The sequence below is a fragment of the Lates calcarifer genome, linkage group LG23 (genome assembly GCF_001640805.2).
Source record: "Lates calcarifer isolate ASB-BC8 linkage group LG23, TLL_Latcal_v3, whole genome shotgun sequence".
Taxonomy (NCBI): domain Eukaryota; kingdom Metazoa; phylum Chordata; class Actinopteri; family Centropomidae; genus Lates; species Lates calcarifer.
Window position 1 is genome coordinate 4,862,386 of NC_066855.1, and position 25,229 is coordinate 4,887,614.

Here is a 25,229-nt window from a genome sequence, read left to right on the forward strand (position 1 = left end):
ATATGATTAGCATAGTGCCCCTCGTTCAGTTTCAGACCGGGACCTTTCCTGTTTCCTATCTGGCTCTACTTTTATTGTCAGTATAGACTAATGTATTTTATGGTGGATGACATGCAAGAATGATCCTCGACTGCACTATAGGTCACCAGGATACCACAAATAATAAATTCAATCTAAATACTGGCTGTGGACATACAGGACTTCAGTGTGACCCTGTGTGTAGTCATTTGCAGGTGAAAAGAACTGCAGAAGTCAAAGCATTCAACCATCATTTACTTTCACTTGAGTTTTCAAAGTGCTGCTTTGTCTCAGGTTGGGCAATGATTAGTCAGTTGCTTCACATCAGACACGGTGCAGGAGAGAACAATAGGACACTGTTCTGTGTTTCATCCACAAACAACACAAAGCAGCTGAGCAGCGCAAGGCTAAGCTGCATGACGAGCAAGTTATTTTTAAAATTCAAATGAAAGTCAGCGATGGTTGATTTGACGTTTGCAGTGCATTTCCGACGCAAAATGTCTTGAGTGAACTGTATAAGCTATGGTCCATATCAGACCAGTGATGATGCTGAGCTGTTGGTGGTGGACACCGGAGGTTGTCAGCTGTTGTGTCCTTGTGTGTGTTTTTGTGTGTGAACCAGACGAGTGAGAGAGACAGAGGGAACGCACAAAGAGCGTTTTGTCAGGTTGTGTCGCCGCTTGGCTAAAATTTGTCTTAGTGCTTAACATTCACAGTCAGCATGCGCTTGACTGCACACTGTTCAAGTCTAGCACACAGCAAGTGCCTCCGTGATCAAGCAAATCTCCTCAGCCTCCTCACCAAATGGCCAAATGGCCTTATGTCACAACATTATGTGTCCCTTCGCCCTTCTTCCTCTGTCACTTAGCCAGTAATGAGCACCGTAATGGCAGCCCTCTGCCATCCAAGCGAACACAAATATGCGTCCCTGTGTATTTTAAACACCTGTTAAGACCCCACTTAGCTGAGAGTGCGCTCGACTGAGCCGCGATGTGATTCCCCTGCCCGAGGGCAGCTAGCTGCAGACAAATGCAGAGTGAGAGAGTGTTAGGAAGAAAGGTAGGGAGAGAGAGATGGAGATAAACACGGGGAAAGAGAGAAAAGACAGACAGGAGGGTGGGCAAGGGCTAGTTCCTCTCAAAGCTTCACTGTTACTGCCAGAGCCACTTGTTTCAACCTTCCTCCTCTAAGGGCAGCCAAGTGTGTTTACAAGCCAACCGACTGCGTCTTAGCATGCTTCCTGCCTCCTCGGATCAGTGTCAGAGCCTCCCTGAGTGCCCTGCTCCTGCTGTTTCACCAGGAGAGACAGAAAATGAGACTGAGGGAGACAGGACGTGGAGGCGAGTGAATTGAAGAATGGGGGTTTTCCCCTGCAGATCATATGACGATGAACTTCCAAATGCCTTTATTCCTGAAATTTGAGGTAACAGACTTTCAGGTAGGGAATCAACAAATAAAGTATTAGTTGGTTACGTAGTTGGTTGCAACATCACATGGTCCCTGAGCAAGATAGCTAGTGTCCTCAGGGGAGGGATGAGCCATGATTTTGTGAACTTGGGATTTTTCACAACCAAATATGAAAATCAAATTTATGGACCACATTCACGCTCCCCAGAAGCTTTCCCATCGTGGACACTCTCCACCGTCATTATCAGCGCATTGTCCACACGATATCTAATGGCTGTGTTGCCATTAAATACATTATAGATATTCAGGAGGATGAACTGCACTGATTGCCTTTCATTCTGCACCAAATTGTACAGTGTCACACAAGATATTGCATAATGTAATTTGCTGATTGCCAGGACATTTATGCTTTTAAATGATAAGTACTGTAGGTAACAATCAACCTAACAAAAAAATAACAATAAATGACAGATGGATGAATCTGTTTTCAAAAATGGACAATAATTACCAATTATGTGATGTAGCTTATGATTATTTTGGATTATCAGGTAATATATTAGCTGTTTTTTGCATTTATCATATTATGGGTAGCCTCATTGTGTGTCATAGATGGAGGCTTGTTGGTGAGAGACTTGTGTGATTAGATTTACAGGTGAGCTAGAGAAGACTGCTGGTTATGTGTTGGTCAGGTGGTAACCAGCTGATAGGTGCATACTCTCTCTCTCTCTCTCTCTCTCTCTCTCTCTCTCTCTCTCTCTCTCTCCTCTCTCTCTCTCTCTCTCTCTCTCTCTCTCCCTGGTTGGTTTGGTCGAAGCCTCTTTTGATGCCGGCTGTGTGCTGCTGTTTTGAGGAGAGTGAGTCAGACTGTAATGGACCTTCTTGTGCTCCTGCCTGCCTACCTCTAAGATTTACCACCCACCTTATCTATTCACCGCAAACTCTCTCACATAACTGTACACTGCCGGCACATTTTCTCCTTCGTTTATCTTTACTTTCCCTCTCTTTGTCTTTGTCGCTCTCTGTCCCTCCTCCCTCCCTCCCCTCGCTGTCTCTCTACCTCTGCTCACATATACAAAACAGGCCTTGTGTTAGCTGATGGTTGTAGCTTTTGGCTGTTAAAAATATTTTCCAGTCTAGGGGGGTTTTATTACTCCCATATATCCTCCCTGACAGGGGTGAAATATAAATAATAAGTCATAGAAATTCATTCAAGCACTGTAATTGATTAGACATTTAAATTATAAGTCTGCTTATATGCAATATTTTTCTTTTTGTCAACAAATCTCATAAAAATTCCAAGACCAAAAATGAATTGATCCTGCTAACAAGTACTGTCTGCGTATCCAAAGCCAGATAGAGTTTAGAACTTCATTTTTGTCGATGAACCTCGGCACTGTCCTGCTGCCATAAATACTCACTAGAGACGCAAAATGTGTGTGAATCCACAGTTGAAAATGCAGTATTTACTCTGTTTAAGCAAGGTTTGTGAAAAGCTACAGTGCCCAGCTGTTTTTAGGAAATTATAGAGCTTTTTTATTTTTTCAATTTTTTTAATGAAACTACAGGCTTTATTTGTGACCATTTCTTTTTGAATGATTTACTGCACATCCTTCAGCAGTAACCAGTGGACTTGGAAATCACAGGTGAAAATATTGAAGGACAGACTAACTAACTGATTATTGTTGGTTGGTCTTTTTTTTTCTTTGACAATAGGAAAATGCAGAACAACACCGGCCCTCTGAATATTGTTGGATGCTGCAGATCTACATTAATTAGAAATAAAGCACGTATATAGGTTTATAGTAAACACATATTTATAGCCAACACAGACTAAAAAAGGCCCCTATTGCCGTCTTCGTCGAGGCAGAACAGTCGAGATTTGATGATGGTGCACAAACATGTTTGCAACAAAACAACAGTGACAAGTTTCAGGTGATTATCTAGTCTCCATCTGTACTACTGTTCTCTTTGTTTGATACTAGTGCCTTAATCTGCTTCCTGTTATCTTAATCTGATAAATAACTTTTCATTGTTTGAGGTATAATATGTAGGTCTGTCTTAGAGTTTTGTTGCAGGCTTTGCTCCTTATATAACATATTGACATAACTTTTCTCTGTTGTAAGTCAGTAAATAGTATCCCAGTAAGATAATAGTATAGGTTAAATGAAACTTTGCAGGCACAAGATTAGCGTATATTTCCAGAACAAATGTATTAGCCATAGGCACAGTCAGGTTTATTATGATGTTCTAAGTCCACTGTGCAAATTACATAAGATTTTTTAAAACAGAAATTATGTAAGCTCCTGTTGCTGTTGAATACTGTAGCTGTACATCCAGTGTTAGAAGAAATGTCTGGAATTTTAACTGCGTGTCTGAGAAGCCAGACAGCAGAAAAGGAACAAAAAAGAGAAACAATCCTCGGACAAACTCACACATCCACAAACTCCCACATCAGCCGTAAGAAATGTCTTTCACCTGACCTAAGATAACCCACCGCCGCACTCCCCAGTCCCCTCACAGCGAGACCAGACTGATCATCTAGACTGTTTCTCCTCCTCCTCCCATCATTTCCTCTCTTCTTCCACCTCTGTGCCAACTCCGCTCTCCTCTTCTCCTCCCCTTTTCTTCGCATCCCCCCCGTCCTCCACTTCCCATGCTGTACTCCTCTCCTCCTCTGCATCTCGTCTTCCTCCTCCTCCTCCTCCTCCTCTTCTTCTTCCTCCTTCTCAAGGCTGTTCAGCCACCGTGAGTCATCCTCACCTGGTGAATAATTAAAACGTCTGAGACTCTCGCTCCGTCTGGCCATGGAGGGTTGGTGGTAGAGGAGGGAGGGGTGGCAGGAGGGGGAGGGTGGAGTGATACCTTGCTCAACGTCGCCTGAGGGGGAGTGTTATGGGCAGGATTATGAGCAACTGCCATCCATCCATCCCTCACACACACACACACACACACACACACACACACACACACACACATTTGCTTTCACCATCCTGGAAACAACTCCCTCAGCCCCCGTTCACAACATGGCTACCATGTTTTCCTGGAATACCTGACACAGTGGAGCAGTAGTGGCTGCACGACTTAATGCACAAGAGGTGTAATCGTTTGTGCCATTTGGAGGATGGTGCCCAATAGTGCAAGTGTGTATTTAGTAATTCCGTGAGGACGGAAGAAGCTTTACAGGCACGTTTGGCATTCAGTCGCCCTCAAGATAATTGAATTAGTGCCACTTAAAACAGAGTAGCTTTGGGTATTTAGCCTCTTAGTTTTAGCGGCTTGTGGTATTATACATGGCGGCATCGGGTAGGTTTTTTTTTTTTTGCATTTCCCATCACCAGAGTTGCATCAGGTCCATTCTTTCACAACATGACACCCAACTGGAGGAATATTACATCAGATTGGGAATTATAGACATAACAGTGGAGTCGGTCTCTCTCTCACTGTGTGTGTTTATATGTGTGTGTGTGTTTGTTGAGTTGGCACTAAAATAATCTGACCGGGGAATATGGATGAAATGTCTTTTATTACATTGGGCTGCAGCTGGCACAGAGCTCAGTGCAGTAAAATGCAGTGCTGGCTGTGCGCTCAGTTAAAACCCAGAACAGCTTTTCACCTACTTTCATGTATATCTGTTTGTACTTTCTGCTGATTGTATAAGTCAGGATATTCTCAGCGTGATCATCGCATTTCTTCTCATTGTGCTATTATAATTAGCATTCCTGGAAAAGAGTCATGCTTGCAACAGCACTTTGGGATGATGTGTGGTAAAAGAATACATTAAGAGCAATATCAGCTCATTATGTTATGAAGCCCTGCTCTAAAATCAGCACACTGGAGTCATTTACAAGAAGACATACAGCTCTAATGCAACACTCACTCCCTCCCTGCACCCTCTGATCTATTTTTCTGTATCGTACCTGCGCGCAGGAAAGACATTTGTGCCAACACATAAAAATTCTGCACACTCTCACCATCTTATCCTACCAGTCTAATGTATGATACATAATTCCTACAGCTCAGACTCACAGAGTGCTTATTGCTAGTATGCTGCAGAGTGTGAAATGAACTACTGCACCAGCTATCATCTGACCAGCGGCGATTTCTCACAGCTCGCTGCAAGAATCTGATCAGATTTAACCTCAGTAAGGGAACCAAAAGAAAGACGAAAAGAGGTGAACATGCAATTTTGCAGTTTGTTTGTGGTTTTCTGTAACTAGCTCCACATTTGGGATTTGTCTTGTACTCAGGTAGATTGCTTTTATGTGAATTTATGACTAATTTTAGCACACAATAGACTGTGGAGTTGAGGTTCGGAGTCTCCCATCCCTGGGTCAACTTACGACTAGTACTGGATTCAATTACTTTTATGGGGATTGATTGATCTTCCCGGGCGCAATGGAACCAATTAGACTCTCCCAAAAGTGCAAATCTTTCCCAACCTCCCCTGCAGACACGCTGAGGAATACGTTCAATGTGATTCAAAGGGTTTCAATTACTGATCGACCCCAGTCTGGTGGTTCCCCATATTTCTGACATCACAATGTGCTGATGCTATTGCTGCTTCCTCTTTGTTTTTTGTTTTTTTTCATTGAGCTACACCTTGCCCTGTGCTCTGACACACTGCTGCCATTCCTGTCCTCACTGCCTTTTCTTTCTTCCCTCTCTCGTTACTCTGTTTCTGCTTTCGCTCTGTCATTCTTTCTCTCTCTCTCTCTCTTTCTCTCTGTCTTTTGCTTGCTGTTCGTCTCAGCTTCCGCTAATAACACCCATGCCTGGCAATCCCAGTCACGTAAGTTACTTTTATTTTCATTTGTTGCATCAAGCAGCACGTTCTGCTCACAGTCGCCCTGTTTGCTGGCTAGAGCTTTACAAGTCAAAGCGGCCTAGTCAAGTGGCACACACACACACACACATACACTTGCCAGAAAAATGTTTGTTTTATTCACGTGCGACTCACATTTGAAATCAGGCATAATTACCAGATGCTGATCTAACATTTAAAGAAATGACACGCCAGATAGAAAAGAGCGTATATTTATCCTCAAAGCTCAGATCAGTTTAAAAGATGAGACCCAGGAGATGACACCCAGAAGCAGCAGACTAAATTTTACACTGAATTTATCACACAGCTTCAGAAGTTCATACCAGATTCATTTTACCCTCATTAGTCTTTAATGGTCCATATGTTCTGCTGAAAAGATGCCCAACCTCTGGAGGACTTTAGTTTAATGACTCCCCCTAGTGAGTGAGAATCAACAGTCGGCAGTGGCTGTTAAAGTAGTCGTTCCCTTGACTTTCTCCAGATTTTCTTTTGCAACGGAATGGGCACAAAGCACACTCAATTTTAATTGTTTTGTTATGAAATATAGACTAGCAATAAACGTGTAGGGAGAATCAAAGAAAATAATGTTAATAATACAAGTACAAACTGAAAACAGTTACAGTATCTTTGAAGCTAGATTTTCTCATCACATAAACTTTATTATTCCTACTTTATCTTTAGTTTACATGGTGAACACACTTTATTTTCCAAAACTAATCAAATTTAACCTTAACCTACACCAGGCTCTGTGATATCTCTCTCTCTCAAGCACAGTAATATATCTTTCACTTTTGTATCATTGACTCATAAGTAAATATTTGATTTCAGAGGATGCAGGTTATTTTTTTAAATAGTAATGTCAATCTTTAATTCGAAATAACATGAATGTCATCGTTTTACTTCATTGTGTATAGTTATAGATTAGATTAAGTTATTTCTAACCTTAAAATCAACATAAATACGTTTGTTTTATTGTAGGTAAATGTATAAAAGATCAAATCAATAGTGAATTTCCTAGAGCAGCAACATGAAATTGAAACTTTTCAACATCTCCTTTTAGAAAACACAAATATTGATATATATGGTTTATATATTTACATGAAAAAAGAATTATATAATTGTTTTGCAAAGATATGTGGATGTTTTTTGTGGCTGCATTTCGTTACCATGTATGGTATGTTTGTTGGCATGTCAGTGTTTTCTATATTTCAGCTAAGTGTAATTGCAAAACATGAATGTAAGTGCATAAATGTGGCTTATAACTGTGATACTACTAATCACTTTTCTATTTCCCTGACCGGGCAGTGCGTTTTGCACCCTATCGGCCTCAAGACATCGCCCTCAAACCTCTGCTGTTTGAGGTCCCCAGCATCACCATGGACTCTGTCTTCACGGGCCGCGAGTGGCTCTTCCAGGAGATCGACGCCCACCTAAACAGTCCCAACGCCAGCACCAATCACGGTGTGGTGGTGGTCGGCAACATCGGGTTCGGCAAGACCGCCATCATCTCTCGCCTGGTGGCGCTCAGCTGCCATGGCACCCGCATGAGGCAGATCGCCTCCGACAGCCCACAGGCCTCACCCAAACGTAGGCATCCACTCATTCCTACACATGATTTCCATGTGTATTTAGTGTTGTGTTGTCAGTTCAGCCTTTGTTTTGAGAATAACTGAGTAAAAAAGATCACATGAATGTGACACATGTTCGAGCTGTGCCTGAGCGCATTGTGTTGTCTTGTGTCCAGATGGAGAGGGACTCCCTCTCACCCAGCCTCAGCCCACGCATGGCACCCTGGGAGGAGGCAGCTGTCCTGGGACCCCTGAGATGAGGCGACGTCAGGAAGAAGCAATGAGGAGGCTGGCCTCTCAGGTACAAGATACACCTGATCACACACATAATCACACACACATTTACATTTCAGCCTCTCATTTACAGACAAAACACCCTTAAGACTTACAAAACAATGTAGGTGGAACATTTGTCTCTAAATGTTATGGTCGATTGGTGTGTTTTCTCCTCCCATTGCCTTGTTTTACAAATGCAAATCATCTACTTTTCAGCCATTTACTCCAAAAATAAGTGGGCTTGTAGTGATTTTAATATGAAATTTCAAGCTCTCATTAAATTTCCGTATTGTATGAGAAGATAAGTGCACAATCCCAAGCCACTTAGGAACATTTCTGCCTCCCCACACCTCCCATTTCCCCCTTTTCCCTTCACAGCTGTGTGGAATGAAAAATATATATTCAATTACCAATTATTATGTCAAGGGTCTCATTTGCATATCACTGCATTGTAGTTTTTCTCTCATTTTTTCTTCATTAAAGAATATTGTTGTATCACTTCTTATCTTATGAGAGTGAATTTCGTTGCGTTTGTGGTTCAGCATTTCCAAGCCTCAGTCTGTCTGTATTTGAAAAACTGCAAGATGATTTAAAATGGTCCTTTTTTTAATGTCTTAAGTTTTTCAATTAGTGACAACACAGGTGGTAGGATGGCCAATGATACACTCCTTTTGAAAATGCCTTTCTATATTACAAGCACGGACACGGCTCAGGTTCTGTCAGAAAAGATACAGTTTCAAGCTTATGAAAGAGAGTCCAAGTTTCACACCACCTGGGCTTTCTCCTCAGGTGATTTTTGGTGGTTTTGTGCATCTCTTTTTTTCTGTGAAATGTTTTTTTAATATATATTTCTGAGGTACTGAACTTCTTGAAACCTGCCTGCAATGTAAACCTATATGATGTGTGAAGACAGCCCTCCTTCCCGCTCTTCTTCCTGTCTGCTGTTGCACCTCGGCCCCCCTCCCCTGCTGCTTAGCCATCTGCATCCCCAGTCCCAGCCTGATGCATTATGCAGATGTGTTTAAAAAAGAAAAAACAACTTTGCCAGGGAGCCTTATGAAATATTTATACCTGCAGAAAGCCATTTCCCAGCCAAGCTATTAGATCTTGTTAACTCTGTGCATTAATAATTGAGCTCACTCCCTTTTTCACCCCTTTTGTTTTAAAGCCCTTTATTCCATTGTGACCAAAAATTAGCATTCAGTTTTGATTAGTCTTTTTTTTTTTTTTCCCCTGTTCCTTTTTTCTCACTGGCCTCTGATCGCTGCCACCGCCTCTGAAAATTCAAACTCTTTGTGATCTCTCAGTCCCCAGCAGCACCTTGGTCACACCTGCTGCTATTGTTCAGTCAGCTAACCTCTCAGAAAATTCACTTGCCCCTTCTACTATTTTCTAATGTCGCTGCACGTCCACCCCAAGATAGCTTTTTACTCATTCATTCATTCATTCATTTAATCATTCATTTGAACATGATTCAAGTACATAGGTGTGAAATATGACAGTTTAACACTTGACTCCTTCGTGCAACAGTCATCTCACACATGAGCATGCATGAGCTAACTCCGAATCAGTCTCTCTTGGCAGCCGGAAACCATGAATTATTAATGGCTAAAACCGTACAGCGAAACGAGAAGTATTATGTTTCATTATACTGCAATCATCCACCATGAAGTTGACTCAATCCCAAATGAGTTGTAGCTGTAGTAGACGCAGGGAAAAAAGCCCAGCCCTGAAAAAATTGTTATTTCTAAAATTGTGTCATCTGAGTTCCATGCTCCCTGACACTGATCTTCAATCAGTTTTGCAATACCCAGACGTTGGTCAAGATTGGGATTACCAGAAGGGAATGGAAATGCTCACCTTTATATTTCTTTCACTGACCTGCCTTCAATCTTCTCCTAACTCTCTGTCGCCCCCAGGTGGTGGCGTACCACTACTGCCAGGCAGATAACGCCTACACCTGCTTGGTGCCAGAGTTTGTGCACAACGTGGCGGCTCTGCTGTGCCGCTCGCCGCACCTTGTCGCCTACAGGGAGCAGCTGCTGAGGGAGCCGCACCTACAGAGCATCCTCAGTCTGCGCTCCTGCGTCCAAGACCCCCTGGCCTCCTTCAGGAGGGGGGTCCTAGAGCCCCTGGATGCACTTTATAAAGGTGAAAATAATGTTGATCCCCAGAGGGTTTAGCAGTGGTGCAACATTACTGAGTACATTTACTCAAACACTGAATTAAAATAATATTATGAGCTTTATATACTTTGCTTTCCTTTTTATGTTACTTTATAGCTTCTACTTCACAGTGTCAGAGTGAAGTAATGCACTTTTTAGTCCACCACATTTATCTGACAGCTGAAGCTCCAAGTTACTTTTCGATTAATATTTTACCTCAAATTCATATCAGATTATAAAATAAGAGTTGTTTAAGATTAAACAGCTGGCCTCTTTGGCTTGTGACCCCTCCCAAGTTCCTCTACAGAGCTTAAAGCAAAACAACAGATTACTGCAGTTTGAAAATGACAGTAATCTATAACTCAAAATGATTTAAAGGCCTCTCAAGGTTATTCTGCCTCTTGTTCTGTTAACCTTGATTTATTTGCTCTGTTGCTTTGAATTTCTGCTCATTCTTCATATTAATCTGGAATTTGTAATAATTTAAAGCCATTTACTTCACAGTTCAAACACATTGCTTTTGGCAATTTATAATTGATGCCCATTCAGAGCTCAGTATGCAGTTTTTACTTTGATTCAAGTCCTTGGTGCATGATATTAGACGCCCCTTGTGCACAATATTCTCAGTATAATCAAGATTAAAGTTCATCATCTAAGAGCTGGAGCTGAATTTTTCATAAGATATGAAAACAAAATCTGTGATGACTCATTGATGAATTTATATTGACAGAAATTTAAAGCAAATAGAAAAGACAGGTTTGACAAAAAAAACTCCACGAGTTTTCTTACCTCACAACTGAGCAGTTGCCATGTGCTGAGGAAGGCCATGTTAATCTGTTGCTAGCCAGCCAGCCAGTATGAACCTTGGAGCTCCTGCTCTTCATTTAAATATAGATTTCCTAAACTTTGTCTGTTTCCATGTCGATTGTTGTTTTTCAGAGAGGAAGATCAGCTCCGAGGAGGACCTCATCATCCTCATCGACGGTTTGAATGAGGCAGAGTTCCACAAGCCTGACTATGGAGACACCATCGTGTCCTTCCTCACCAAAACCATCAATAAGTTCCCCCCCTGGCTCAAACTGGTGGTCACAGTCAGAACCACGTTACAGGTAGAGGACAGATTGTAGTGATGGCTGTAAATCCCACTGTTGTACTTTTAGATTCATCATGGAAGGACTAGTTTTTTCATTATTGTATTATTGTTGCCACTTCCAGCTAAGACAGTTTTTCATCAGCATTTTTAGTGGGTTATTTTTTCATCAACTGGAAGCCACTAACCAACAATATTACATTTGTCTTGAGTACAACTCTACCCTCTTTGGTTCTGACCTTTTCATTTTCCTCTTTGTACATTATGCAGAGGAGATGAATGGAAGTGTTTTTAAAATCAGATTTTTTTTTGTACTGTCTCTGCTATTTTTGTTTCCTCTCACATTCATGAGGAAGAAATATGTATAAATTAGTTATTCATAGTTTGTCGTACCTTATGTACGACCTGTATATTAATTCTTTTACCTGTGTTAGTAAGTATGCAGGCTGTTGTCAAATTTACCAAGATGTCTCCACCACTTTCTCCAAAAAACGAGCTCCTAACTGTTTCTGACTCTTCAGGAGATCACCAACGCGCTGCCGTTCCACCGCATCTCTCTGGACAGTCTGGAGGAGAACGACGCCATAGACCAGGACCTGCAGGGCTACATCCTGCACCGCATCCACAGCAGCCCGGAGATCCAGAACAACATCTCGCTCAACGGCAAGATGGACAACACCACCTTTGGCAAGCTCAGCGCCCACCTCAAGGCCCTGAGTCAGGGCTCCTATCTGTACCTCAAACTCACCTTTGACCTCATCGAGAAGGGCTACCTTGTCCTCAAGAGCTCCAGCTATAAGGTGTGGCATCACTGCATAGTTTATAATGGTTGTCACAGGCTCAGCTTTGACTGAATATTTGACTGATATATAACTTGGCCGCTTATTTTTTCCAAAGCCAGTGTTTGCCTTGTCCATTCTGGGCTGCTGTAGAAACATGGTGGTGAAACATGATAAGGGACCAACTCCTTCTGTAGAAAACATAATTATGAAAACATAATTAGGAATATTCCATTTCTGCCAGTAGATCCTACACATTGGTCCACACTGGTTCCTAAAAATCCAGAGCACCTGTTGCCTCAGTTTTCATCATCTAAGACATCACTCACTCAAATCTCAACACACAAACCTGATGCACATATTTTTTAAATTGAGAGAGACCAATCTTTTCTGAGATTCTCATTACCTTCAATGTAAATTGAATAAATTGGCTCAGAGAATCACAGAGAAAAAGATGCTCCTTAGTAGTCCAAAACTTGAGCACACTTCAATGGTGCTAATTTGCCAAAAGGTAAACAAATATAGGCTATAAAAACAGGATTCAAGTTGTAGCCCACAGCGTGGCTTACTGAAACCATAGCAACGGAGAAGAGATGGGGGGAATGTTGGGGGATTTTATCTGTGGTGGATCCACAGTTTTAGACTTTGAAACCTCCTGATCTAAAATAAACGTCTCAGTGCTCATAATTTGCAAAGGCAAAGCTGGAAAGAAATCTTTTATTTACCTGAGCTCTGAAATGCTTTGTGTAAAAGTAGTTTCATAAACTTCTTTTTGACAGTCAGAATCGAACACCTTTTTGATAAATAATGCCATTGAATTGTTTTAGTGTTTTTCATAATGAAATATTTTATCTCACTCCCCCAGATTCATTTAATTTCATGTATTCTGAAGTGCTTGCAGGCTCCATAAAAAATGACAACTAATAAATTCACATTCTCCTCTCTGAGGAAGACCAAGTGGAATAGTTGAAGATGTGCTTTACAAACACAATACATTATTCATATTCGGTAGAGCTGATGCTTTATAATTCAGATTTTCCCCTTCCTTCCTCAGGTGGTTCCAGTCAACCTGGCTGAGGTGTACCTGCTGCAGTGCAACATGCGCTTCCCCACGCAGTCATCGTTCGAGCGGGCGCTTCCTCTGCTCAATGTGGCCGTGGCCTCGCTTCATCCGCTGACTGATGAGCAGATATATCAGGCCATCAATGCTGGTTCGCTGCAGGTAATAATACTAACATATACAAGACGTCAGAACCTTGAAACCTTTTAGCTCTTTAACACACCCTCATTACATTGGGGTCTAGCCTGAATTACAACACATTTAGTATATAGTAACAGAACTTTTCAATAGCAGAGCTTTTATATCCACATAGTGCTGGTGTCCCACAGGTGGAGCGGTGGATGGTAAAAGGTTAATATCTCAAGCTCTTCAGTTCAATTAATACATTATAAAATGGCCTTGGTGATCCATCACTATCAAAGTCAGTCTCCTTCCAAAGTACATTTAAAGAGCAAAATTTTAATATGTATGAAATAATGGTTTACAAAGGTTTTAGTTACCGTGTGAAGTAATCTCTGGCTAATCTGTGATTTTACTCCCTCCATCCCTGTGCTGAAATACATGAGTAAGTGATTCAATGAAAATTCATGAAATGTCATCAGGTGTTTATTTAACATATACAGTTAAAGGTCTTGAGTGATGAGGTCCTACATTAACACACTACGTCCCTTCCTTAGTTATTTAGCATCACAAATATCTATATCAAATCAAACCACACCCACACAGTCCTCATCAAGATATTTCACATAATGTTTGAGGGTTGAACTCTTTAGAAATAATATTGTGATATGTTTTTATAACTCGCTTATTTAGTCATGAATATTTAATGTTAGGTATGATTTAAAGCCAAGTTTTCAGGGGTGTTAACAGTCAGAGAGGATCTTTTTTTGCATGAAAAAAATAGATGAATGCATATTATACTGGATTTATTTATTGATTTTTTTCTTTTCTTCATCACGTCACATCATCTATTATCATAAATAGACATTAGATTCCAGTAACAATATGTAATGACTCGTTTCCATGCTAAGAAACCTGGCAGTTTAGAAAACAGTATTCTGTGTCCCAAAGTAACATCCAGACAATGTGTGTGTCTGCAGGGCACACTGGACTGGGAGGATTTCCAGCAACGCGTGGACAACCTGTCAGTCTTCCTAGTGAAGAGGAGGGACGGTACCAGGATGTTTGTCCACCCCTCCTTCAGGGAGTGGTTGATCTGGAGAGAAGAGGGAGAGAAGACAAAGTTCCTCTGCGACCCGAGGTGAGGACAGACAGGGGGAAATTGTGGATTGAATAATATGAGACTGTTAACATAAGGTCCTAACAAAACAGCAATTTTTTAGCGTTTTGCTTCAGGAGTTTTAATTATCCCATCTGGAAACAGTACATTGGAGGAGGGAGACATAGCAGAGAGGGACCATAAAAAGCAAGGGAATTTAAATAAGATTTTATTGGCAGTTGAACACCCCAAAATACCCTGCCTTACTATATGCCAAATTGCCAAATTAATTTGAAAGTTGTGGAGTCATAGGTTTTATGGATGAGGTTGTTCAGAAATCTGAGAGAGGATAATCTCTTTATTAATTTTTATGTACATCTTCTGTGTGAAGTTTTCAACATATCTCAGCTGTATTTACGAGGAATGAGAGTGAGATTCTGATTAAAAACAAAAAAAGTAACAAAAATAACACAAACAAACTAACCAACTGAAGCAGCTTTATTCCAGCAGCTCCTGTGTTCTGCTCAGTAAAATTACTGTTTTTGTCAATGGAGTCTGGTACTGATATATGGTGATATTTCTGGTTTTAAAAAAAGGATCTTATTCTTTAATAAAAACAGGTCTCTCTCTGCAGGAATCCTATCCACAATATTGTCAACACTTCTAATAACAATTTGAGCCTTACAGTGGCAAAACAAGCACTTTAGTGGACATACAATGATGGAGGACAATGCCCAGTTTGATTACATTGCAGCAGCTGTCCATGGTGACAGGATATATAGACACTGATTCTAAAGATTTTTGTCCTTATTTATCATTTACACTCCAAAAACATGGGAAAAGAAAAGCCAGGTTCAAAAATACTAGAGTTATCCTTTAATGATTCCACAGGCAGTTTTGTTGTGTACCCAATGTGCAGAAATGTACTTTTAAAGCCACAGCCATGACTGTGTAGTTACAGTCGTGTATAAATAGACTCAGGTACATTATGTTTGCCTAGCAGAGGAAATGCTATATTTTCTGCCGGGACATTTTATTTCATGTATTATAATTAAAACTCATTGCGCCAACTGTGCAGATGATAACACAGTGTAATGACCTGATGACTCAGTCTCCAGGATTGAAACATTCTGTGGCTGTTGTCTCTGCAGGAGCGGGCACACCCTACTGGCCTTCTGGTTTTCTCGGCAGGAGAACAAGCTGAACAGACAGCAGACTATCGAGCTGGGCCATCACATCCTCAAAGCACATATCTTCAAGGTATGCCATTATTTGTCTCCACCCACATCTGCGTACACACACCCACACACAGCTGTGGTCTGGCACCAAAGTAATGAATATTTACACTCTATCTCTCTGTTCAAGGGTCTCAGCAAGAAAGTCGGGGTTTCCTCATCTATCTTGCAAGGCCTGTGGGTATCCTACAGCACAGAGGGCCTTTCAGCTGCACTTTCTTCACTGCGAAACCTCTATACTCCCAACATCAAGGTACAAGCACCATCATGGCAGAGAGGACTTATACTTAAAGAATATTTCAGCATGCTCTGGGTGCCAAATCTGAAGATTTACCGTCTTCTTCTCTCTTTGAAACCTTTCTGTGCTGCGCTGACTTTTTGTTTCCTCTTTTATTTCCTAATTTTTTTGTGTTCAGGTGAGTCGGCTACTGATGCTGGGTGGTGCCAATGTGAACTACCGTACAGAGGTGCTGAACAATGCCCCTGTCCTGTGTGTCCACTCCCACTTGGGCTACATGGACATGGTGGCTCTGCTGCTCGAGTTCGGCGCCTCTGTCGACGCCCCGTCTGAAAGCGGCCTCACACCCCTGGGCTATGCCGCCGCCGGTGGACACATGGCCATCGTGACCGCACTTTGCCGCAGGAGAGCGAAGGTACGGCAGCCGCACAGATGATTCCAATGTCCGACTCCCTCGTGCTTAATCGCGTCCCTGATCAAATCCACATCCCGTTAACAGGTAGACCACTTGGACAAGAATGGCCAGTGCGCTCTGGTCCATGCAGCCCTGAGGGGCCACATGGAGGTGGTGAAGTTCCTCATCCAGTGTGACTGGGGCATGGGGTCACAGCAGCAACAGCAGTCACCACAGACCCAACAACAGGCAGCATTCACCAAGAGCCACGCAGTCCAGCAGGCCCTCATCGCTGCAGCCAGTATGGGATACACAGAGGTTAGAGTTTTATTTACATTCAGTCTTATTGCACTGATTATATTCTTGAGCATGGCCAGCCTGCATTAAGCATCAGTGGAATAATCTGATACAATTGGCAAGTGTTGTGGATCGTGTCTGCACATGGGATTAAAAAAACAGGGCTCCACTCATAAACATACAGCTCCATAAGACACCATTAAAACAACTCCACAGGGAACCTTTAACTTGTTCAAAGGAGGGAAAAGGGACCCAAATGTCAATAATTAGTGTTTGAACTTAGGGCAAGATGACAACTGTAGCACGGGGCGCAGATTTGTCTGTTTTCAAAGCACACTGGTAAATGTTCAGAGTGTTCAGATGGTGAAATAGTTTGATCACACTTTGGAAATGTAACAGATCTCTTGGTTTCAACAAATAGATAACAGTACCCTGTGATAATTATTATTTTCAGCAACTGATTGACCAAGGTCTGGTGGTCAGTTTAGTTGCTAATGATGATTGCCAATCTTGTAAAATTCAGCAGATTCAAAAGGAAAGTAGATTTGCAATCACAACTGGTTTTATTTATTTATTGGTTGTCATTTATTTGTATTATCCCTTTATTTTGCTGCAGTTAAAGTAAACTTGGACATTAATCTGTGTCATCTTGAATCTTGTTCCCCATCAGATCGTGTCCTACTTGCTGGACCTGCCAGAGAAAGATGAAGAGGAGGTGGAGAGGGCTCAAATCAATAACTTTGACACCCTGTGGGGGGAAACAGGTGAGAATATCTGCTGTAGCCAGACATTACACAGATAAAACCCTGAATTCAGTACCAACAGACAGACGACTGTGAATGCTTACTGGTTCATGCCATATACACTAGTTTTATCCTGAGATGTACAGTTCAGACAGTCTTATTTTAAGGATGTGTGGAGTGTATTGTGAGATGGATTTTCTGCGTGGCACTGCGAGGAGGAGCGCTGCAGTGCGGATATGAGAGATCGTTCTCGTGTGTGTCTGCTGCTTGCTTGCTTGCTTGCTGCTGCTGCTGCTGCTCCTGCTGCTGCGTCAGATGCTGATGGCAGTGCAGTGGTGTCATTGGAGCAGAGACAGGGCTGGGCTCGCACAGAGGAGGGGAGGGGGGAGAGGGATGAGTGTGCTCCAGGGGGCTCAGAAATGACTAGTCTGAGTGCACAGTGGCAGGGTGTTGGGAAATGTAATGTATCATTGTAACCTAAAGCTATGAAACCTCATTGCGAGCATTATTCCCCTGCTGGAGTGTTGGAAAAGCTGCTTCTCACTGTCAGTTGGAGAGGGGACTTGCACTCACTCAGCTGTACTTTCATTGTTTATAAGGGATGTGAAGGATGACTGTTATTCTTGAAGATGATTTCTAATTTCAGTGTTATTGGATAGGTCAGCTGAAATACATTATTCTGTACATCAGCCAGAGGGAATATATGTACATCAGCATGCACAAATATCCTTACTGAACTGTGTGCATTGAAGTGTTCTTCCAGCAGTCTGACCAGGATCATCCTTCCAGAGCTGCTACCACTCTGATTATAAGACATGCATTGACCCTGTTTTATTATTCCAATTATGATCATTACATTTGAGAAGATGTCTTTTCAAAGGCCTTCTCTTTTCTTCTCTTCTCTTCTCTTCTCTTCTCTTCTCTTCTCTTCTCTTCTCTTCTCTTCTCCTCTCCTCTCCTCTCCTCTCTTCTCTCCTCTTTAAAATGACTCCCATAGAGCATGTTTTTTTTCCCCAATCTGTGGTTAGGATTCACTTTAAAGTGGCTGTTATCAGTATTTTTTACATTAAAAATGTATGAAATGAGATGACACATGAAATGTGTGAAAACAATGTGATGATGTTAAAGGGGTCGATCATAGTTTAGTTAAAGCTCTAAAATCCCACTGTACAGTAATGTCCTCAGCTTCAAACATCTGACAGACACAGTTAGAGACTAGCTGGTGATCATAGTGGAGCATTTAGCAGCGAAAGAAGATTCTTCTCTCAGGAGTTAGTAGAGGCCAAAAGCAAAGCTAAATGATAGTTAGTAGTGGACACATATATGGACTTATATTTATCAGGTGGACACAGAAGTGACTGTAAATTAATAATAATGTTGCTGTTTAACCAGTGGATCATTTCAAATGTGATCATATGCAATCTTTTGTGTATAGATAATTTCCGCTGACAGCAAGTAGCCAAAAAGTCAGTTATTACAGATTTTACCTGATGGTAAACATTTTATTCCAAGGCTCAGGAGAAGGAGATAAGTGGTTAGGGGTATGGTTTAAAGTAAGAGGAACCACACATTGACAGGAAAACAGGCATCACTGCTCCCAAAATCTACCCCCGAGCCTTGGAATCTAATGTCAACCTCTACTTAATAGGTGCTCACTTCATCTTGTTTGTTCAAAAGTCATTTAGATGCGCTTAGATGAAGTAAAAATCTAATTTCTACCCACTACATTTACCCTGCTTACCGTCCTCTCTTCCCTGATTGTGTGTTCGTGTGCGCGTCCAGCTCTGACTGCAGCCTCTGGTCGAGGGAAGCTGGAGGTTTGTCGTCTGTTGCTGGAGCAGGGCGCAGCCGTGGCCCAGCCCAACAGACGTGGCATCGTCCCGCTGTTCAGCGCCGTCCGACAGGGACACTGGCAGGTAAGTTGTCTGCCTGATCTCTTCCCCTCACATGGGATGACATGATTTGAAAAGGTCCGGCAAGACTGAACTTTTCTTATTCCAAAAGTGATCCATCCAGTTGCTGTAATATGACGACATGGCTGCTGTATTTCAGATCGTGGATCTCCTCCTCACACATGGGGCAGATGTCAACCTGGCTGACAAACAGGGTCGTACCCCTCTGATGATGGCTGCCTCAGAGGGACACCTGGGGACTGTGGAGTTTTTATTAGCTCAAGGTAATTTATCATATCTAAAAAAAAAAAAAATTAAAAGCTTCTGTTTAGAATAATTGTAACTCAGTTAATTTAATTATTCATTTGCCTGATGGGCATTTTCATGCAAAACCCATAATACAAATAGAACATTGTAAACACAAATGCATACATAAATAGGAGGATTTTCCAAAGTGCCTGTATTAAAATGAGCATACAAAATGTCTCAACTGATGTTCAATAAGTTAAGAGCTGAGGGAATGATTATGTGCAACCATTTTGTCTTTTTTTTGTTTACAGCATCTGTGGCAATGTAAATCAAAATGGCAGTGGATAAGGATACTGAGATTTGATGAGACAGAAATTTGTCTGCTGAGACATGCCTTCTTAACTCCAATCAATGTTTTCTGATAGCAATTCCTGTTTAAATATTTAATTTTCATCTCGTCTAAACCCTTTAGTCTCTCTATACAAAAAACACACAGCGACTGCACTAATAAAAATTAAGGCAATTACAGTTTTCAGTTTATGTTTACAGTAATTACAGGCAAATTAAATCAGCAACAGATTTTAAAAATCCATTAAAATGAATATAGGACTTAGTTAGAAACAGGCAAAACTAATAACCATGCAAGCACAGACGTAGCATACTTGGTGGTATAAAAGGAAAGAAAGATAGTTTGCTGTGTCTCACTGCAGCGGTTTGTTTCCTCAGGAGCCTCTCTGTCTCTGATGGATAAGGAGGGTCTGACCGCTCTGAGCTGGGCTTGTCTGAAAGGCCATTTACCTGTTGTCCGCTGCCTGGTGGAGAGTGGAGCTGCCACCGACCATGCAGACAAGAATGGACGTACGCCCCTCGACCTGGCGGCTTTCTATGGCGACTCTGAAGTGGTAATTAGAGAGAAAGTTTCCATGTGCTTTTGGTACCAACGGAAATGTACTCTGCTTATTAAAGTCATAATTTTGCCAGTTTATGTAGTTTTTGTGAGGCAGCTTGTGTTTAGACATTCAGTCTTGTTATATATAAAAAAAGGGTTTTTATAGAAAAACACACTCATATTCCTCAAAGCAAGATACCAAAAAAAGAAATTTGGGAATTGGAACTGAAACTTTGGTTTCATATTAATAAAATCTCAGCTTTTATCTCTATTAATTTTCATCACTGGGGCCTTGAAGACATGTCACTAATTTAGTGTTTTGTATCATGCAGTCAGCTGAGGACTGGTGATTATTTCCCTCTGTTCGTTTGTTATCTGTTCATCTGTTCATCCATCATCCTCTATATCTTACGTGTCCCTGATTTTGGAGAATCCTTTCTGCTTTGGGAATTTCTAAAAATTAAACACATTTGAACACAACATGAATGCTGGAATCTCAGGTCACACCAGGATGATACATTTATATCATCCCTTAATTTTTTTTTTTTTTTCAAATATAATTGAAAATATACCAAGACATGACAACATCAATATCCAAACGCTCTGCACACACAAAATAAAATGGGAAAATATGATAAACAGTATGATATACATGGGTGTTAAGAAAACTCGATCTGAAACAATAACTTGACCAATGGGTGTGGTAACAGAAAACCAATCTGCAGCTTCTCAAGTGTAAATAGTTACTTATCCTCTTTGACCTCTGTGTGAATAAATTGAATATCTTTGAGTTTTGGACTGTTGGTTGAACAAAACAAAGACACCTTGGGCTCTGGGATAGTACTTCTTTAAGAGTTCTAAATCCTAAATGGCTCATCCATATACAATACATGTATTGTATAACATTTCTTGAATATATGCAGTCATCCAGCTGGCTGTAACCACAACTATGGGTACAACTGAGTGTGTTTTTCCAGCAATACACACCTGAGTCTGTTTTGATCCCTCTGTTCCCGACAAAGAGCCAATTTGGGTTTGAAATATTGTCTTTTCTTTATGTAATTAAGAAGAAATTCTCACTGGAGCGTTGGAGCAGGTGAGAGATATAATTCACAGGTACAGTTTTTGGACTCTTTGCACCTGGACAAGATAGATGTGCGTGTGTTTTCACACTGATTGTTCTTTAAAAGTTCCCCCAGCTTTTCTCACCGCAGTCCTTTGTCTCTTCAGGTCCAGTTCTTGGTTGACCACGGTGCCATGATAGAGCATGTAGACTACAGCGGGATGCGTCCTCTTGACAGGGCGGTGGGCTGCAGAAACACGTCGGTGGTGGTCGCCCTGCTCAAGAAAGGAGCCAAGATAGGTAAGTGCGGGCTGACAGACTAAAGAGCCTACCATTTAGCGAACAAAGGACCTCTTCTAAGTGCAGCATCGTTGTCCTATAGCACCATAATAAAAGGTTATTTGCCTGCCGAGAAATGAGATACAATTTGAGATTGTATTTTGGTTGAAAAGGTCATGCATTGGAGTTCAAGCATGAGCTGCATGAGAGTCTATGAAGGGAGAATCCAAGGATGTAAACACACTCCCTTTTTAATACGCATTTCCCGCTGGTCATTATACAGCACTGTAGCATTTTACTGCAATAAGCCATGGATTCAGATCTGTGTCTCCATGTAGCTTAAACCACTTCCTGCTACTGTATGTCATCCGCCCCCCTACTGCCACACCGTGCTGCTTCTCCTCAGCTATTTATGGCTCTGATGTGTGTGTTCTTTTTATTGTACTACTGTTGCTGCTGTTCTGTTTTGCTTTCTCTCTCTCTCTCTCTCTCTCTCTCTCTCTCTGTCATGTTCTCTCAGTGCCGCTGTTTGTCTCTATCGCTCATGATATCTCCTTGTTTCTCTCTCAATCACATCCTCTCTCTCTCTCTTTTTTTCCCTTCCCGCGGTTGCTCAGAGACAGGTTGTTATTAGCGCTTGCGGTGTTTCTTTTCGGTATCTATGTTTCCTTTTTTATTATTATTATTTTGCCGAGGCACTTATCTCCGCTTCTCACTGCTGCTTTTTTGTGTTCCTTTTCTCACTTTTCCTCCTCCTCCACCACCACCACCGCCATCACCTCTCTTTCACCCTCCTGCTGTTTCTCTCTCTTTCTTTCCTCTCGCTCCTACGCACTCCCACACCCCTGTTTTCTCTGGCAATTCTGGCCCCCCTCCCCCCCACTCCTTCCTCTGCCCTCCCACTTACGCTCCTTTCCCTTGCTCATGACCTCCTTCCTCCTCCTCCTCCTCCTCCCCCACCCCACTCCCTCACCCCCACCCCCACCCCACTCTTGCCCTTATCCCCCGCCTCTCTCTCCGGCCCCAGGATGTCAGACGCTGCCCAGTCGGCCCCGAGGTAAAGCCAAGGCTGTCGACTTCTCACCCCACCAGGCATTTTGACAGCTCTATCTCCTCTCTCTGTGTTGTCTGTGTCGTCCTAAGTGTCGGCAGGCGAGCTTAGCTACCAAAACCTTCTCAAACTGACAAATAATAACATGCAAAGGTATTAGCACTGACAGTGATGCAGTCGGGATTGCCCTAGAGGTAGATGCTAACATTCAAGTGGTTAATGACAGCATGCCCGGCCTCCAGCCTGTGACGTCGTATCGAGGTGTTGACCTTCCATCCCACAGATGCATGACGGAAAGCCCTCAGTAACACTTGCGTGGTAGTGATTTAGCAGAAAATGCATGTATCTGTAACTCCTCTGTACCACCGCCACCACAGACTGAGGTGATAAACCACTGTACTGTGCATCGTTCATCCTCCAGACGATTCCTCAGTGTCAGCTAGGCCAGTTGGCAGCATTCCTACCCTCACCGCCACCACCACCACCGCCACCACCACCAGCTCAGAGGACAGCTAGCGCCTGCAGAGCTCTGTTATATCCCTCCTGCTTGCCTCTTTTGTTTATCGTACCTGCCCCGTGTCTCCTTGTGCAAGACCCCCCCCCCTCCCACCACCACCACCACCCCTTCTTTTCATCTCTGTGGTGTGTGTACATGTGTCAAGGATTGCTGTTGCGCAGATACAGAACATACACATCAGTTCCAGTCAAGGGATTGTGTTTGATTTTTTTAAAGTCATAAAACAGTCTGCAGGGATCAAGTGTCTTCTTTTTCTTTTCTTCTTTAAATACACAACTCCCGTTTGTTTTTGCTGGGAGATTAGTGTTTTCCTGCTTTTCTGCTGCTCTTGAGCACATCCCTGAATTAGTCAGTACTACAAAGAATTACTGTACATCTGCACTTCTTGACAAGACAAGAAAATGTGTCTCAATAGAAAGACATGACAGTGTTTTTGTTTTTTTGTAATTTACATGTACACTGGGTTTGCCTGGGCCAAAACATATTTGCAGATAATTGGCTAAAGTTCATTTTAATCAACCGTTGGAGAAAAATTCAAAATGTTCTCACTCTGCACTCCAATTAGGAAAACTGCCAGCCCTCTGTGACTCCCAGCAGGATTAAAAAAGGCTCATAATTATTGGCAAATAGTGTTTTGACCCAGGTCTGATGTCCCATAGCGAGGTCACAGTGTTCTCCGGGTTTTCAGAGCAGATTTTTGTAATCTTTTCTCTGCAGTGGATTGCCTGTCTTTTTCTCATCCATTCCCCCATTTTGGCTGTTGTCCTCATCCTTGTTATTATTGTCGTGTGTGGTGTGACTCCCAGTCGCTCCTTCCTTCCTCTTCCTCTGCTTATTACTGTGTGTCTTTCTCACATTGTGTTTTTGTTTCTCTTTTCATCTGCTCCTTCCCTGTGTTACCCAGGTCCAGCCACGTGGGCCATGGCCACCTCCAAACCCGACATCATGATCATCTTACTCAGCAAACTCATCGAGGAGGGGGACAGCTTCTACAAGGTCAGAGAACGGGCTTTGCGCTCTGCAGCTCAGATTTCATAGTGTGAATTATAGATAATCTGTGATGGGATAAATCTAAAATTTTTAAGATAAAGATACAAGGGCTGATGTGATCTGATACTGTTAGAAATATGGTTTTCATTTCGGGTCACAGGATATAAATTATATTCCATTTTATGCAGACTGTTATGGAAAAGGAAGAAATGTAACAAATTTGGATGCATGCATGCATTCAGTATGTCTGAGTATCTGTATTAGAATTTCCAAAGCAAAATAAACTCTTTGTCTATTTTACAGTCAATAAAAAACTCAATGGTTTCTCCTTACAAGTTCTCATATGTAAGGCCTTATAGGATAACCAACAATGAAAACAAGCCTCCCTTCTTTAAGAATGAACTCAGTATTGTATATCTGTTCTGGTTTATATCTCGAAGGTTTACAGATTAGTTCTTTATGTCACTGTGACTGAAGGATCACCAGGCTCTTTTCTGTTTTTCCAACAGAAGGGGAAGGTGAAGGAGGCAGCGCAGCGCTATCAGTACGCCCTCAAAAAGTTTCCACGCGAAGGCTTCAGCGAGGACCTCAAGACATTCAGGGAACTCAAAGTATCGCTCTTCCTCAACCTGTCCCGATGTCGGAGGAAAATGAACGTAAGTCGGCGGAAGATCAGCAACAGTGTCTGGTGGAAAATGCCAAAGTGTCACACTAAGGGATTTACCAGAGTACATTCAGTTAGACATATGGCCAGCACATGTTTTGGGTGTTGTTCAGTGGTGTTCTCTGCTCGATCTCTCCAGGACTTTGGGATGGCTGAGGAATTCGCTACAAAGGCACTTGAACTGAAACCAAAATCATATGAAGCATACTATGCCAGGGCACGCGCCAAGCGTAGCAGCAGGTATGTTCCTTTTATCCCCCCGCACATCACAGTCTGAGTGAAATGCCTCAGATAATTCCCATACGCCCTTCCATACTGTTCTGA

At 42.1% G+C, this 25,229-nt stretch overlaps 1 protein-coding gene across 1 annotated transcript in view; it reads left to right on the forward strand.

Moving 5' to 3' along the window:
• The window catches only part of tanc2b (tetratricopeptide repeat, ankyrin repeat and coiled-coil containing 2b), a 48,626-nt gene that overhangs the window by 18,233 nt on the left and 5,164 nt on the right, over positions 1-25,229 (forward strand). Inside the window, 20 exon segments of the mRNA XM_051066522.1 lie at positions 7,553-7,834; positions 7,992-8,116; positions 10,011-10,242; positions 11,196-11,365; positions 11,868-12,146; positions 13,180-13,347; positions 14,286-14,446; positions 15,556-15,664; positions 15,770-15,892; positions 16,056-16,292; positions 16,377-16,589; positions 17,239-17,332; positions 19,094-19,227; positions 19,364-19,487; positions 20,179-20,354; positions 21,572-21,704; positions 22,711-22,740; positions 24,156-24,247; positions 24,751-24,897; positions 25,045-25,145. Of these exon segments, the coding sequence (XP_050922479.1) occupies positions 7,553-7,834; positions 7,992-8,116; positions 10,011-10,242; positions 11,196-11,365; positions 11,868-12,146; positions 13,180-13,347; positions 14,286-14,446; positions 15,556-15,664; positions 15,770-15,892; positions 16,056-16,292; positions 16,377-16,589; positions 17,239-17,332; positions 19,094-19,227; positions 19,364-19,487; positions 20,179-20,354; positions 21,572-21,704; positions 22,711-22,740; positions 24,156-24,247; positions 24,751-24,897; positions 25,045-25,145 (3,130 nt within the window).